Source organism: Schistocerca serialis, chromosome 8, assembly GCF_023864345.2.
Source record: "Schistocerca serialis cubense isolate TAMUIC-IGC-003099 chromosome 8, iqSchSeri2.2, whole genome shotgun sequence".
Taxonomy (NCBI): Eukaryota; Metazoa; Arthropoda; class Insecta; order Orthoptera; family Acrididae; genus Schistocerca; species Schistocerca serialis.
In genome coordinates, this window is record NC_064645.1 from 270320658 (window position 1) to 270338916 (window position 18259).

Genomic DNA, 18259 nt, shown 5'->3' on the forward strand with positions numbered 1-18259 from the left:
ACAACAAAAGAGGACAAGAAATAACTCTGCTAAAGATGAAATGTGGATACCACATGGGTATACAACAACATTCGGACCAGATATCTGCTAGATTTAAAGTTTCATTCTCTTTCCTTTTGTGGCATTTGCACAGATACATTGCACACATGAGTGCACCCCCCCCCCCCTCCCCGCACACACACAGACACACACACACACACACACACACACACACACACACACACAAGAGAGATTGGGGGGAAGGTGCATCAAGTGATGCATGAATCATAGAGGTAAGCACCTGGTTGTCCACACATAAAGAATGAAAGTTCAAAAGCTCGTTATCTATCTGGCATCCACATCATTTTGTTCCTCAGGGGTATGCTGTTGGAGACATTATGTGTAGAAGTGAAAGAAAGAATGGAGGTGCCCTAATATTTGTTAAAGATAGTATAATGTTTACTAAAATAGATGTTAGCTCTTACTGTGCAGAACTAGATGGAGAATTTAGCTGTATGAGACTAAACGTAGAGAATACCATAATTGTTAGCTTATATAGATCACCAGGAGGAGATGTAAATACATTTTTCGAAAGATTTGAGCTGCTTATGAGGAAAATACTAAAATCTAACATAAAACTAATTATCTGTGGCGATTTCAACATTGAAATGGCCAACAGTGATGAACATGTTACTAGAACGTTTTTTAATATCTTAAGATCACTAAATTTACAATGTACAAATTACACACCAACACGGGATAAGGCGTGGTTAGATAATATTATAGTAAATTTTTCTAGAGATATGTACGACGTCAGACTTGCCAGTGGAGCCCTAGCTTATAATGAACCATTGATTTTAACATTCTCCTGTGATCAGTTGCCTAAATCAGACAAATCAGTCAGAATCAAGTCTAATGCCACATGGGTAAGAGGGCAGAAAGATGAATATATTAATTTATTTATTGACAGAATATCTTATGTTAACTGGGACTTTGTATACAACACACAACCTGGAAAGGGTGCTGGTGAAATGGTGTTTAACAAATTCCTGGAAATACTCATAGAGTTATGGTACTCCTGCTCACCATTAATCAAAAGTAGCCCTAAACATAAACAGAAAAACAAACAGCTAAAATGGTATACAGATGAGCTAGCTCTCACTAGGGAGGAGATGCTCAGACTGTACAGAATATATAAAAATTCTTGTAAACAAGGACCTGAGCTAGATAATACTTCTTATAGAGCTTATCTAAAATGTAAAAAAATCTACAAAGACAAACTGTCCTTGGCCAATAAACAAGCATGTGAACATTACATTGAAAGTGCTCCCAACAAATGTAAAGCAGCATGGGATATCATCAACCAATATAATTCACAAACCCATACACAAGATGCAATGCTGGTCCCAGAAGAAGTAAATAATTACTTCCTAACCTCAGTGAGTGAGCTGAAAAACAAAATCAAGCAAAATGGCACTTGTGCACTAGATCATCTTTGTGCTGTGCCCCACAGTATGTATACTTTCCACTGGAATGTTGTCACCCCAGAGGATATTGTAAAAGCTGTGGCAAGGTTCACCAACTCCAAAAGCATGGACTGTTATTGGTTTTCTAATTACCTAATGAAAAAAATAATACACCTTATCTGTCAACCTCTTTCTTTTATTTTTAATATGTGTTTAGAATCTGGAGTTTTCCCAGATGCACTCAAAACTGCTAAAGTAATACCGGTCTTTAAAAAGGGAGATAAGCATCTGCCCCAAAACTATCGACCAGTTTCTATTGTCCCAATTTTCTCTAAAGTTTTTGAATATGTAATGTACAGTCAACTAAATAACTATTTTGATAAGCGTGATCTCTTCTCCAACAGACAATTTGCATATCAGCATGGTAAAAACACCACTACTGCTGTCACTGAAGTTGTTAACCAGGTGTTAACTGCATTCGAAAATAAGGATCTAGTGTCAGTCGTACTGTGAGATCTTAGCAAAGCCTTCGACTGCATACCATCTAACACCCTACTTGCAAAACTGGAATTTTATGGCATACACAAACCATCTTTGGATGTAATCGAATCATACTTAAGTAACAGGAGACAATATGTATCAATTAAGAATAGATGCTCCTCACTGAAGGAAGTTCGGACTGGAGTGCCTCAGGGCTCCGTCCTAGGTCCTTTTCTGTTTATCATTGCAATTAATGACTTACCTTACCATGTAGGAGCAAATTCAGTTGTGTCTTATGCAGATGATACAACGTTGCTCAATACACACCATGCCACAACAGAACTGCATCAGGCAACACAGGAAAAACTAGAACTAGTAATGGATTGGTTTTCTTCTAATGAACTCCTGTGTAATCCTGATAAAACACAAGAGCTAATTCTGGGTTTAACTACAGCTGTTGAAAGCAAATCAATAAAATTATTAGGATTCCACATTGACTCAAAATTAAACTGGGAGGAACACATTAGCCATATCTGCAAGAGAATAGCAAGAGTGTGTTATCTCATCTGGAGACTGACAGATATAGTCACTGATGAGTATCTAAAGGTGGTATATTTTGGCCTCTTTCAGTCACACATTTCCTACGGCATATTGTTATGGGGACATTCTTGCTTTGTCAGTGAAATTCTGAAAATTCAAAAAAAAGTAATCAGAATAATAAGCAAAGCTAAGCCCAAGGAACACTGCCATCCCCTCTTTATCAAGCACATGATATTAACTGTGGTGAATCTATACATCTACACAGCCCTGCTTTATGTCAAAAGCAACTTAAATGAGTTCGAGACCAGAGAGAACATACATCCCCACAACACCAGAGGCAAACTGGACTTTGACATACCAAGACACAGACTCACAAAGACTGCAAACTCACACAAAATAATGAGTTTAAAACTCTTCAATAAACTTCCAGCATCTGCTCGGTCACTGACCAATAATATTTTCAAACGTAAGGTTTATGACTGGCTTCTCAAACACCCATTTTATAAGATAAAAGAATATTTTGAAATAAGCATTGACATTAGTATATAAGAATATTCCTAAAAGAAAAGGAATTAAATTGTAAAAACTTTACTGTAAAGTTGTTGTTAATTGTATATTTAATGTTCAGACCTATTCCGCTGTAAGTGGTCAATGGTGAATAAACTGAATACTGAATACTGAATTTGTTGGTAAGTAATCACCTGTCTTCTCTTTCTTCTTCTTCTTCCTTTCTATAGCATTTGTAACTTTTAAAGAGCCTGTTAGTCAGCAGCAGAGAAAATAGAGTGGCAAAGAAGAAGAATATGTAATATCTTGGAGCGAAGGATTGTGTCTCCAAACTCTGGATGATAAGAGGGGCAAAATATAGGACAGGACTTTTTTAAATGTCAGTTGTTCTTCCCTGCACCTTATATCTCTGTTGATAAAGTATTTGGAAAGACTTTTTATTGCCACCAGCACCTCCATGTATTAAATATTTCTTGTATCCTATTTTCTGTTGCAGCAAGTGGTATGTAAGTGCTCTTCTTCTATGTTGTTTATTTTTTAATTTTTTATCACTACTGTATTGTTTTCTGATGTTCTTGTGTGAGTGGCAGTCATTTACAATGCCTTTTATTTGTTATTAAACAGGTACAAACTGTCAACACTGTGAAAACTTGAGGTGCATGAACACTGGTGTCTGCTCATTAGAAGGTGGTGCCCCACACTGCATATGCCCACCAGGATACAATGGAACACGCTGTGAGATGTCTGCTTGTACCGGATTTTGTGAACATGTAAGGCAGAAAATAAAAAATATAAATACATATAGTGTTTATTCAGACATGTATATTCTTTTGTTGGAAATGTCAGTGGTATTTGTTGAGCATAAAAGTAGAAATCTGTGGATTATGTGGAAGCACCATAAAGAAAATAGCATAGGTAAAGAGCAACACATACTACAGGAAACAAAAACTAATTGTAACTGGCAGAATTTTCTGTTATACTATTTTGGAGCTTCTTAAGGGTCCATTTGTCAGTAGCAGAGAAAACATAACAAGCAGTGCTCACTGCTATAATTGGGTAATTACTTCAACAATTTGAAAAATAAGGCATTTTAATCAAGATTTTGTATACAAATTTAGAATTGTCAAACAATGACAAATCCAGGTTGAAATAGTGACAATATTATGAAAAGGGTAGATTGCTACTCACCATGTAGAGGAGACATAGAGTTGCAGACAGGCACAACAAACAGACTGCTGTACATTTGAGCTTTTGGCCAAAAGGCTTTCTTATAAAGTAGAAAATACATACACATTCACACAAGCACAACTCACACACAGGGTCACTGACTTTGGAATCAGCAGCCAGTGACCATATTCGAGTGTGTGAGTTGTGCTTGTGTGATTGTGTTTTTGTGTTTTCTACTTTAGAAGAAGGCCTTTTGGCCAAAAGCTTTAATGTATAGCTGGCATTTCATTGTGGCTATCTGTGACTCAGTAGCTTCTTCACATGGTGAGTAGCAATCTGTCTTTTTCACAATATTCACAAAATTTCATTATGTGAAGAACATGTCATCACTGCAGAGAAACAGAAGCCGTCAAGTGCATATATACTGTAGTTACACAAAAGCTATGGTTATGAGAATGATCAACATAAAAAAAATGATGTCACATTTAAGACACAGCTGATGATACATACAGAAAAGCGAAACATAATAGTTCAAGCATGGTTAAAAAGGAAGAACGTATCACTCAGACCCAGTTATGAAAAGGACCTTTGCTGTTGCAATACTGCAAGGCAGAGGTACATACAGAAGCTGCAGTTTTCATGGGCATGGAGTGTCAAGCTGCCATAAATGTGCTTCCTCCTTATCCGATGTTGAAAAATCAGTGTCTTCAGTGGGCTTCAGGTAAGAACCTAATTGTGATGTAACTGTCTACTGGTACCCAACATTTGTTCTCTGGTCCATCCATATCCCAATAAGTGTTTAAGCCTAGTCTCCTGTTGGAAGAACAAGTTTTCACCTAAGCACAGTCCCCTTTTTCCCCCTTTTCCTTTTTTGTTCATCCACAGATCTTCAGTGCCTTTGTCAGAATATGAATTTTGAATAGTAAGTTCGTACAGAAAGTTAAAAATATAATCTAATTAGCAAACATTTCAGTTCAAACCTATTAACTCCGAGATTAGAAAAATGTGATTTTGCTCCCATCCACAATACTGACAAAATTTCTATCAATAAGTTTTTCAATTTATTTTCAGGGTATATGTATTATCAACAAAAGTGAACCTCGCTGTGTATGTCCACCAAGTCGTATTGGCAAAAGATGTGAAATCCTGAATTGCGAAGGCATCTGTCTGAATGGAGGTGAGTACACTCATAATTATGATTTTACACTTGCTGAAGTAGAAGATTAATAATTACACAGCTGAAATGAAAGTAATTAGATAAAATACAAACAAATACAACACATGTGTCAGAAATAAATGACATATAAAATGTGGGAAAAGAGATTGGAGTAATCAAAGATAGACAACATGCAAATATGAACTCAGAAGTGATACCTGTTTGTTAAAGCCAAAAAAATAATCACAAAAATTGAGACTGTGTGTTTGTAAGTGAACATAAGTGAAATCAAAGCCGGCCGAAGTGGCCGTGCGGTTAAAGGCGCTGCAGTCTGGAACCGCAAGACTGCTACGGTCGCAGGTTCGAATCCTGCCTCGGGCATGGATGTTTGTGATGTCCTTAGGTTAGTTAGGTTTAACTAGTTCTAAGTTCTAGGGGACTAATGACCTCAGCAGTTGAGTCCCATAGTGCTCAGAGCCATTTGAACCATTTGAAATCAAAATTTGCTGGGTATCATTCAATACCTATTGCTCCACTGTTTCTTTATAAAATACAGAGTGTATTACGAAGTATAATGTTGTCAAACACATTGATTGCCACCTCTGCAGGAACGAATACATTGTCGTTGCTAGATCTCTGTTGTCTTCCGCTTGCTTGACTGTGGTCTCATGTTGCAAAATGGCTACTCTGGAGCAGAAATTGTCTTGTGTTCTCGTGTTTGCAAAATGTAATTCCAAGATGACAATGCAGAGATGTTTCAGGTTGAGGTACCAAACTGATCCTCCGAATTGATGGAACTTTCACAGATGGTATTGACAGCATGTAGACACAGGATGTATATGTAAAGGAAAGTGTCCTGACTGCCCTCATACTTCTGATGAAAATGCCACTTGAATTCGAACTCTTTCCAGCATAGTCCTACAAAATCAACTTGTCATGCCAGACTGGAGTTACAACTGCTTACAACAACAATTTGGCATGCTTTGAAATGTCAGTTGCTTATGAAGACATACAAGTTGCAGCTGTTATCAGCTCTACATCACAATGATGGACACAAACGTCTGGCATTTTCTGACAAGCTTCAGAATACTATTGACAGTGATAACACTTCCACACAATGCATTGTGTTCAGTGATGAAGTGACTTTCCACCTTAGTGGGAAAGTAAAGAAACATAGTGGTCAAATTTGGGGACTACAGAACTCACATGCACACATTGATCATGTACAAGATTCACACAAAGTCAGTGTATTTTAACCCTATGTTACTAACTCGACAGTGGAAAATTGAGGATGGAATGTAACAAGCCTATGCAGCCAGAGATTGCGGTCACATGTTTGCGAGTTATATTTACGTGAGCGTATCTCTGACAAAGGCCTTGTTGGCCAAAAGCTCATTTTCTGATAGTCTTTTTGTTGTACCTATGTGTGACTCAGCATCTCTGCTACATGGTGAGTAGCAACTATCCTTTTCATAACGTATTATAAAACTGGTTGTTTCCAAGGCTGAATGAAAATAACTTTATTTTTCAACTACACGGGGCACCCCCTCACTTGAGTTGCCAAGTGCGTGAATATCTGAATGAAACTCTACCTACCTATTGAGTTGGTTACTTAGTACTTCTCAGCTGGTCTCCATGATAACCAGTTTTAGTGTCCTGTGACTTTTTCCTGTGGGGTTTAATTAAGGACAATGTTTATGCACCAACACTACCAAAGAACATAGAAGAGTTGAATCTGTACTATCATAACACCAGTGATAATGGTCATGCTGATGGACATGCTTACCTGAGTATGGAAGGAATTTGAGTATCTATGTGATACTGTTCATGTCACTGGTAGAGGACGTATTGAACATCTATAGTCTAAACTTGGAGATTCGTAAATATGTGTTCCAAGTTTCATAATTGTATGTTGAACACTTTAATAAATACAACAATGGAAGCTCCAGGTTGGAATATCAACAATGTAAGGAAAAGGACAGACTGCTACTCACCGTAAGGATGATGTGTTGCATACAGGCACAGTGAAAACACTACCATGATTTAACTTTCAAAGAAAACACACACATTCATTCACACAAGCAAGCACACCTCACATGCAGGACTGCCATCTCTGGCAGCTCGGACTGGTCTCAGCTGCTGGATATGGCAGTTATGTGTGCATGAGATGTGCTTGCATCTGCAAATGAATGTGTGTATGTTTTCTTTGCTGAAGAAGGCTTTGCCCAAAAGCTAAATCTTGAAGTCTTTTTGTTGTGGTTTCTGCAACGTAGCATGTCATCTTTATTGTGAGTAGCAATCTATCCTATATCGTTTAATAAATATATGCATTCAGAATACGTATATTCTATTTGGAACACCCTGTTAAGCTGACCATGAGATGCTTAAGGTATTGCTGCGCAAGCCTTTTGCACTCTTTAATGGCAATCCTGCTTAGGTTGTATAGTATGTGAGGAGGATTCCAGTGATGATACATGGCAAGTTTTAGCTTGTTCTGAGCAAGCTCAGTCAAGCTGATGTTACACATATTGCACTTAACATTTGTAATTTATACTGCCCAAAATATGAGTGACCTACCTCCCTGCTAAACTCATGAAACCACTTGGTTGGGGTGTACATTGGCTCCTTGCTGCCCTACCCACTTCTATGATGATCACCATGCATCATATAAACCTGCACTTATGGGTGAAGAGATCATGACACCTCAGAGACAGGTTTAGTGAAAGTATATTCGTACCTGTTTTCTTCGTACATCACTGGGTAAGAGGAGGGGAGTGGAGAGATCGTACTATAGTTCATAATGGATGTCTAGAGGCCATGTTGATCGTGTGAAGACTGTTACATCATCTTGTCAACATGGCCCTCCCAGTTACCTCCATCCGAAAGGCAGCATGCAGTTCTGTTGCAATCAGGATTCCTAGAAGCCATAATTTGTAGATACTAGAGATCAGAAACAGAGCAAGTATGAGTCTAATGTCGAGCATTGCGTACATTAGAAATGGAGGTGCCATTTATACCAGTACTATATTGGCTTGCTTCCTTCCCACTACAATACACATGTCTGGTGAGTCTGAGAATGCTAGTGCTATGGTTGCATTCTTCTCATCATCTTGTTCGCTCTTACTAAAGCAGGCAGGAGTGTGAGGCTAGTTGTGACTTAGTACAAAAGTGCTTAGTACAAAAACCACTTACAGCGTGAAAATCAATTGTCAGCATCAGATGGCCTCCAAAGAAACTATTTTTTGTGAGCATGTGAATTATGTAAGACAAAGATTAAGTGAAGCAGTGTATACAATTGTAGGTTTGCTCCATAAGAGGAACAGTGATGTCTGCAAAAAGTTCAGAGCTATCATCCACACTTCAGACAAAAAACTAAAAAAGTTTATCTATTGCAAACAAAATGGTAGTATTCTTGTTTATTCTGCCTCCACCATGAGGAAACATGTACTCCAAGAAATGAAAAAGGACACAGAGCAAAATCATTGTTATGCCTCCACGACTAATAAGTACACAGTTTGTGTGTTGTTTTGGTCATGGCAACTTATGTTTATGGGCTAGTAGCGAGATGCATAGCTTATTAATTTTTGTAGCTTTTTGAACATGAGCGTAAATTTAATTTAATTATTAATCACTTTTAGAGAATACACTACATACGTTCTGTTTTCTTGTTCTGTCATCATGGACTTTTTGAACATGAGCGTAAATTTAATTTAATTATTAATCACTTTTAGAGAATACACTACATACTTACGTTCTGTTTTCTTGTTCTGTTATCATGGACTTAAAAGTGTGTCTATGTCAATATAGCTGTTAGACATTTGCTTAAGGTGACAGCGAGTTTGGAGATAACATCGAAAGGCACACTAGTGAGTTTAAAGTGAGTATACAGAGCTTATTTCTGATCTCTAGTAGTACCAGTCATCAGATGAAGCTGCTGACTGCAGGTAACCACTGTGAAGCAGGTCTAGTGAGTTTTGCCTCTCACAGTAGTGACTGAATGTTGAAACGACATTGCTGTGGTATTTGCCAATTCAGTAGCCAACTTTCCATGCTCACAACCCTTCTTGCTGTAACATGACAACGTGTGCTCACACTAAGTTTGAAAGAACCCTATGAGGCTGGCTAGCAGACAGAACAGTGTACACAAGGTGGAGCATCCCTTCACCATTCAGGCAGTATCCTCTGCCAAATCACACTGAGAAAAAAATGAAGTGATCGTATAACATTGATGGCTGGGAGGCCCCTTCCGGGGGAGTTCAGCCACCGAGTTGCAAGTCTTATTGCAGATGATGCCACATTGGGCAACTTGCATGTCAGTGATGATGATGATGATGATGATGAGGATGAGGCTGAGGATAGCACAACACCCAGTCTACGAGCAGAGAAAATCTCCAACCTGACTGGGAATCAAACCCGGGCCTGCTGCATGGTAGGTAAGTATGTTGCCACTCAGCTAAGCAGGCTTTAACTGCACTGAGAAATCATGTTTACTATACAGCCCAGTCACATTAATGTGACCACCACCTATGTTCAACATCAACTTGCAACGACCACAGAGGACATATAAAGTAAGTGGTGAGGATGCGGAAAACAGCGTAGCCATTGTTGTAATGTGGAAACAAAGTGATTGTAAGTAGAGTGACTTATCTTACATCCAAAAGGGGATGATCATTGGCTTTAGGGCCTAGGGGTGGAGACATTTCTGAAATGTCTAAGTTTAAAAATAGTCCGCGTGCCACTGTGGTTAAAATATACTGTGCGTGGTAAAATGGTACTATCTGAAACCAATGTTGAGGCAACGAGAGCGCATCACGGGCCATGGGTGAAAGCCATGAATGATGGGATGGATATGTGCATGGGCAAATAGGTGTACAACTGTTGAGCTACTGATCAGCCAGATGAACCAAGTGGCTACCAACATTGTCTTCTCAGTGACCGTTTAGCGAATGTTGCTGCATATGGGCCTCTGCAACAGGTGCCTGGTTAATATACCCATGCTGACTGCTGTTCATCAGCAACAGAGGCCGGAAGTTCTGTAACAGAGCCACAGGTGGATATCCACTGAGTGGAGTCAGGTGGCCTTTTCAAATGACATGTACAAATGGCCACTGGTATGTACAACGTGAGACACCTGAAAGCAAACATTGTGCAACAATTGTCAGAAGGTCCAGGCCAGAGGATGTTTTTGTGGCATTCTCTGGGTGTTTTCATCATTCTGGAAGCCACAATACATCAAAACCAGTATGCATCTATCCTTGGGAACTATGTCCACTGTGACATACAGTTTGTTAATGTCAGCACGATGGCATCTACCAGTAGGACAGTGCAACATGTCACACAGCTCACAGTGAATATGCTTGGTTCAAAGAGCACCAGGATGAGTTTACCACACTTCCCAAACCACCAAATGCCCCTTATTTAAACCCAGTTGAGAATCTGTGGGACTACCTCAATGGGGCTATTTGTGCCATGGATCCTCAACCGCGAAACATAGCACAGCTGGCCACAGCACTGGAATCAGCACTGGCTCCACAGTATGTTCCAGAACCTCATTGATTCTGTTCCTGCATGCCCACACTGCAAAAGGTGGTTATTCAGGCTTTTGGCAGGTCGTCATCTTAATGTTCCTGGACAGTCTGTTATCTCCATTACACAAGTGGCTGTACACAGCAGTTTCCTGTCCTCAAAAGAATATTTAGAAGTTTATGATTAAAGATAAAGAAAAAGGCTATAGTAATCTTGAGGATAGTCCAAAACGTTTTTTTGAGCAGTTGAGAATTCCAGGACATTGATACTGAAATATAGGCTATCTTAATACAGAAGGTGAGAGATAACAAGTGGTAGGAAATCATGGTACCAGTGGAAGCAGATGTTACAATGGAGGGACTTGTTTCATGTGTCCTACCACAAATTTCTCAACAGCATGCAGCACACCCTGACGGCCACCCATCCAAGTACTGGCCACTGTTGACAGTACGTAACTTCAGTCCTCTGACGGGAACCGATGTACCTACCTCATCACAGTCATTATCAAGTAATTAGAAAATATGTGGAAGTGAAGGTGTGGAATAAAGCTGAGAAGTGGAAAGAGACAAGAAATTAGGATCAGGTTGATGTTGATAGCCAGCTGTTTGTTTGGGACCTTGTTCCCGTCCTAAAAATCTGTAACTGGAGGTATTGTGACTGGGATCCACATAATTCAACTGGCAAGATGTATTAGCCAGGTAGCTTCTGTTATACGCAAGACAATGCCCAGCAACAAGGTATTGTGTTATCCTCCTGTGTAGCAGCCATCAGCTTTTCTGACAGCCTCTGCAAGATTCAAGGGTTATCATTGATACTGACAAGGAATTTCCTTTGGCTGGAGGACTGGAACAAATTTTGGTTGTCCCTCACAACAGTAGTTAATGATCTGCTTGTACATAAATGGTGGGTCAGGTTTCAAAGAACTGCTTTAACAGATGGAAGAGAGGTGTGCTGACCACATATTCTTATAATACTACTGTTCAGTGAACGTTAGGTTTAGGGTGGAGTTGCTTTTGGTCAGCAGCAGTGTGCCAGTGTGCCCTTTGAGACAAATGTGCTACAATTGTTTATAAGTTTAGTTGTGTGCAGACAGACTGCCCATAGCAATTAATTATAATTAAGATTTTGATGGGGTAGAATGTAAACAAAATATTCACACCATAAGTAAACTGCAAAACTCTTATAGCAGTCATAGTACAGCCTCCTTTGAACACACCAATCTTGTTATTTGTAGTGTTGAAACTGGACACAGAGATGGAATATCAGTTCAATAATATTTACTGAAGAAAATAAATTGAAAAATAATAGTTATATTCAAATACATAAGTAAGCAGATGATATTTTTATTTAAATTACTTTCATGTCCAATTTACATGACAAGCAAACATATGAAACACAAGATCATAATGAAATTCAACATTCATAGTGTAGTATAGTGCTCACATATGCTAGTTAATGTCTATGAAGTAACAACAACAAACATTTACAGTAATTACAAATTTTCGCACCTATGTTGGCTGCTGCTGACACCTAGCAGTCACAGTAGAAACTATGCAGTCTGTGGACCCCCACAAAAATTTGCAGGAGATGTAAATATACACTTTACTTGCGAATGTAATATTTATTTCCCATTTTCTTTAACAGTTTGTAATATTAAGTCAGCCACACATTAAACTTCCATTGCCATCAGCTTCTGCCTTGTCTGTGATAATTCCTTATGAAATTCTTTCTGTTATTTATTTTCATCACACATGTCCCTTACCCCTCACTTCCCAGTGTTATGTCTTTTTAAAATTTCTTTTCACTTTTTTACCAAATGAAATCAAGCAACAACTAGTTTGAAGCAACTCCTCTGCAGTTTTGTATGTGTTAGTCTCCATTTTTCATTTTCATAATCGAACAGTTCTATTGGTACTGTTCAGACTATATAACTGTATTTGACCATAGAAATACTTAAAAAGTAAAAGTTAAAATAGCAATCAGAAGGACTTGTTCAAGATTTGTCAAACAAACAATGAAGGAAATTGAAATCCCAAGCTTAAAATATTTATGATTGCTGCACTGTACGCTGTAAATATTATACTAACATGATCAAACTAAGATACAAATGTTTACCATCACTACAGTAGGAAAGTATCTCTGATACTTTTTCTGCAGTGTGAGCTATTTTCAAAAGCACTTAAGACACTTTCTCCAATATTTAGAAACTAAATTCCTGTCATATTGAACCACCTGAAAATTACCCTCTTTTAGCGAAAACACAGAGTCACTGTAAAATATTTTATGCATCAAAATAGTGCATGTAATAAAAAGGATGTTCCCCGTCCTTTGAAACAGAACAAAAATGTAAGAATTAGATTCCCTATAAATCTGCCTCCTTTTCATAAATTTAACTGAAAAATGTCTTAAGCAAGTAATATTGTAACTTATAGACGTACGTCCATTATATCTAAGGAAGAAAATAACTTGGAGGAAAATGTCCGTATCATTAATTTTATAATATTTTTAATATTAAGAGCCCACTCTGTGAATGGTGTGTAATATCAAATTTTATTTTATTTTATTTTATTTTTATTTATTTATTTATTTTTTCCAGGGGTATGCCGTGCTTATGCAAAGGAAAGTGTCTGTGAATGCAAGCCAGGGTACACAGGTCGGCGATGTGAAAAAGCTGTATGCGACTGCAATTGCTCACCTGGTGAAGAAAACTGCGTATGCCCCCCAGAATGTGAATTCAACACAGTATCACAGTGTACTTCCAGTACATGTGCCAATGGTGGAACATGTTCTGTTGTCAATGATCGCACTGTCTGTCGGTTTGTATTTTACACTTGTTTTACAGTTCACAGTTCATTATGAGTTTCATTTTAGAGCTTTCAACTATATCTTCAGATAATAAATAATTATCAGTCATGTGCAGAGTAGTTACTTATGATCTTGATAGAGGTAATAACAACATGGAAAGAATAGGTTGCTACTCACCACCTAGAGGAGGTATTGCTTCATGGACAGACACTGTGAAAAAGAGTGCCAGAAATAGAAAACATACACACACACACACATTCACACAAGTGACACACACATGGACACAGCCATCTATGGGTACTAAGGTGATGTGTGTGCCTTGTGCGAATGTGTGTGTATTTTCTTCTTCTGATGAAGGGTGTAGTCTTAAAGGTAAACATTTCTAGTGCTCTTTTCATTGTACCTGTTGTACTGTCCCCTGTTAATTTGATAAATATTGAATGAAATGCAGTGTAAATTGTTGTGCTGAAAAAGGGTGTGTTACAGTGATAGTAGTATCACGGAACATCGAAAGTAATGTCATCGAAACCTTCTCTTTTTATGTGTTAACGTTTGTTCATTCTGATTCGGCTGCTGCTCTCGAGAAAGACAGAGATCATCACTGTACTAGCGTATCTGACTAAGTGATGGAATTATCATCTTGTTGAAGCTGTATGTATTTTGTGAATGTGTTCAAATAATACATCAACTGTTAATTTCATGGTTTCCCTTACCTTCATTTCCCTCCTGTGATATGGAATTGAATAATAAGAATTTTTCTAGCTTTGCAAAGCTCTGCCATTAAAGCATCGTTGGTTAGTGGCCATCAACTGCTATTACACCAGAACAGCTTAACTTCAAATATTACAAGCTTCACCTAATAAATAAAGCTGGAGCGTTTGTGTTATTTGAGAGAGAAAGTTAGACCGATCATTTTTTGACAAACAGACTATTAACTGAATTAGTTGCTGTGATCCGAATACATAATGCTCTGATCTGGTAAGTCTTGCTACAAAATAAATTTGTAAAATAATCTCTGAACAAACCTGTGTGATAAACTAATGGATTACTGAACCATCTGAAAACATAAAGTAGTATTTTCAGTCAAAGGTCAGCATATGTTCCCTATAAATTTGTTTAGTTACATAGGTGTGTTGTACTGTTGGCTTCTTCCATAGCGCGAAAGTTTATGCTGGGCAAAGCATAGTGCTAATTACACACTGCGATTAATAGCATTGGGCATGCAACTTACTTGCAAATAGTGTCACACATATTAACAACTTGAAAGAATTTTCTTTGCCTTTGTAATGAATCATTATTATTCTTGGCTATTGTTAACCGCCTATTACTATGAATACTTTCACGTGAGTTTTGATGCAACTAATATTATCATGCCGAAGAGTGGCTGTGTGCATGAAATTGAATAGCCTTGCAGAATTGACTGTTTGTCGCCATCAATAAGGAGAAGTGGGAAGCAGTCAGTACACTGTCTGCAGCTCAGTGTCTCCTCTGTGAGGTGAGTAGCAGTCTGTTCTTTCCCACACTGTTGTTATTCCTTCCTGGACTTTGCGCTGCATGATAGAGGTAAAACTTTTATTGAATTTATGGCGTAGACAAATGTGTAACTAAAAGACTCCAGCAAATCTGCAATTTTGGTCACTTGCGTTTCTCAGAAGCATTAAGCTTTGAACATTGCGTACTCAAAAGAAAGTGCAGTAGCTCTCATGGCATTGCATTAAGCAATCAATTCATAGAATGTGAGCCCACCTATTTTATTTTATTTTTTCCCCAGCCTCTGCATTTACACTTGTACTCTATAACCCACTGTATGACTTGTGATAGTCAGAACATGGTGTACTAGTATTATTTTTGTCCCTACCTGTTCAATTTACAGATAATTGACAGGAATAGTGGCTGTTAATACTCTTCTGTACAACGTGCAATTTCTTTGATTTCACTGGCATTATCATTATAAAAGATGTGTTACAGGCAGTATTATTTTTCTAACTCCTCTTGAAATGGCTGCTTATAGTGACCCTTTCAATGATGCAACATTTAATTTTTTATACTGACATCTGCCACTGACGTTTATGGAGTATTTTTGTTATTCTCTTGCAGTGACTAAACAACCCCATGATAAAATGTACATCTTTTCTGATTTTTCTCATTAAGTCACGCTTGTCAGCATTCTGAATGAATAATACTTTTTTAGTATTCTTCCAGTGAATCTCAACATATCCCTTTCCAGCATATCAGGTTTGTGTAGTTGTTTCATCTTAAAATGTCCTCAGTGAATACAAACCTTGATAGCTATGATAGTCTGGTGACTGAACACTGATAGTGTAGTTAAACAAGAACTTTGTTCAAGCAACAACTTCCAGTCATCATGTGCATGTTCAGATTGAAAACAGTTATAAAGAAGTGATTTTAACAAACTAAAACTATTTGTTACTTATCAGAAGCAATTTGCACAGGGACCCCTCTGATTGTAAATGTTTTGTAACTGTCATCCTGTCAATTGAAGTATTTTTTTCAAACTATCTGGAACTGCAAGTCAGCACATGAGCATGGCTGTTTTTGACTGTCATGTATGCTCCCCTGTACAAAAATAAACACACACTGTGGATTTTGTTACTATGAGGAGTGGTTAGAAACTTAAGTTAAAAGCCTGCAGCAAAACGTGTATTTTTAATTTCATACAACCAGTACAGCCAACTGATAGTACAAGCAATGAGTTCTTTTTTTAATCATGAGATAAGTTGTGAATATATCCTCCTGGTTAAAATCCTGTCCTTATGTGTTCAGCTATGTTGTTGTGAAATGCTTCACATCCTCATTGGAAGCAAACCGTTGGCCCCCTAGTTGCTTGTTCAAGTAAGGACAAAAATGAAAGATGCTTGAGGCGAGATCCAGGCTGTAGGGAAAGTGGTCAATGGTGTCCAAGCGAAGCTGTTTCAACAGTGTGGTGGTCTCCTTGGTTGTAAGAGGTCATACATTGACATGGAGGAAGATGATGTCATCTTGAAAAATCCTGTCCACTTCCTCCTGATTGCTTCATGAAATTGTGTCAAGGTTTTGCAGTATTGGTCACTGTCTTTCCTCTTTCCAAAAACTCCATGAGTTTGACATACGTGCTGTCCCAAAATGTTAAGGCCATCATCTTCCTGGCATCACCTTACACTTGTTTGTCATTGGAGATGAGGGGTGTTTTCACTCTACTGACAACTGATTACTGCTGGGAGTGTAGTGGTAAATCCATGTTTTGTCAGTTGTGACAATGCAGTTCGAAAAACTGTGCCCTTCTGTGCAGAACTGTTGGAAATTTGCAGACTTGCCCCCTTGTACTTCTGCTTGTGTTGGTGGACAGTTTTCTTAGAACCTGTCAGGAACGAACTTTCCAATACTGCAGAAGATTGTGAACAATGACACAAATGCTTCCAGACAATATTCTAGTATCATATCCCATAATGTGATCCACATGGACCATCATTCAGCTACTCCTGTGAGCTGTGTTCACATCTGTTGATGCCATGCTGGATTGACAACTGCAATCCTTGTTGATGACATTTTCTCTACCGGCCAAAATCTTCAAGATGTCATTCTGCAACATGCTTACAAGATATGAGTCTCTTTGTAATTCTCTACCAGCTGCCAGAGAATTTCCACTGCTGTTACATATTTCACCCACAGAAATCGAATAAATGAGCAGAGAAACTGAACTGGCAGACTCTTGAAGATGACATAAAGTATTTTGAGCAAGAATATTTACAAACTTTCAAGATTTGGCTTTAAATGCTGACTCTAGGAATTTTCTACAACCCCTTACATATCTATCCCATAAGAATCATGAGGACAGGATTCGATTAATTACAGCATGCCCAGAGGCATTTAAACAGTTATCCTTCCTGCAACTCTCTACTTGAATGGAATGGGGAGAACCCTATTAACTGGTACAACAACAGGATGTACCCTCTGCCATACACTTGATAGCCGTTTGCAGACTATATATGTGGATGTAGATTTCTTTGCGAGACCAGTTTTCCAAATTGGTCCCCTTTTGTGTTTACCTACAACTAACACTATAGGTAGTGGGTGGCTGAGAAAACTCTGCGCAGTTGCCAACCTCAAGCATCAGAATTTCTGCACATTACTAATGTCCCTGTAACAGATGAAGCTCCAGGTATATCAGCCATGTAACCCTAGGCTTTGATCATCCCTTGTACATTATTTGTAGAGTAAAACAGTTTTTAGACTAAAATGTACTTTTGCAAAACACAAGTTTCTTTTTCTTTCATCTATACATTTTTATCTTCTGAGTTGCAATTTATGTTGGTCGTACATTATTTCTTATTGGTGTCATTTATGTCTTGAATATAGATGATGCCATTCTGTGGTAAATTCAGGAGGATGACGGTTCAATCCCACGTGTGGCCATCCTGATTTAAGTTTTCCGTGATTTCCCTAAATCGCTCCAGACAACTGCCGGGATGGTTCCTTTGAAAGGGCACGGCCGACTTCCTTCCCCGGCCTTCCCTAATCCGATGACCTCACTGTTTGGTCTTGTCCCCCAAACAACCCAACCCATTCTGTGGTAAATTATATATTGGCAACATGTTATGTTTTATTGTCATATTATCTTTATCTGAGGCACTGT

General features: G+C 38.3%; 1 protein-coding gene across 1 annotated transcript in view; it reads left to right on the forward strand.

Moving 5' to 3' along the window:
* The window catches only part of LOC126416607 (low-density lipoprotein receptor-related protein 1), a 772143-nt gene that overhangs the window by 729948 nt on the left and 23936 nt on the right, over positions 1-18259 (forward strand). Inside the window, exons 70-72 of the mRNA XM_050084360.1 lie at positions 3597-3742; positions 5211-5316; positions 13418-13637. Coding sequence (XP_049940317.1) covers positions 3597-3742; positions 5211-5316; positions 13418-13637 — 472 coding nt within the window. The remainder of the gene's footprint in view (positions 1-3596; positions 3743-5210; positions 5317-13417; positions 13638-18259) is intronic.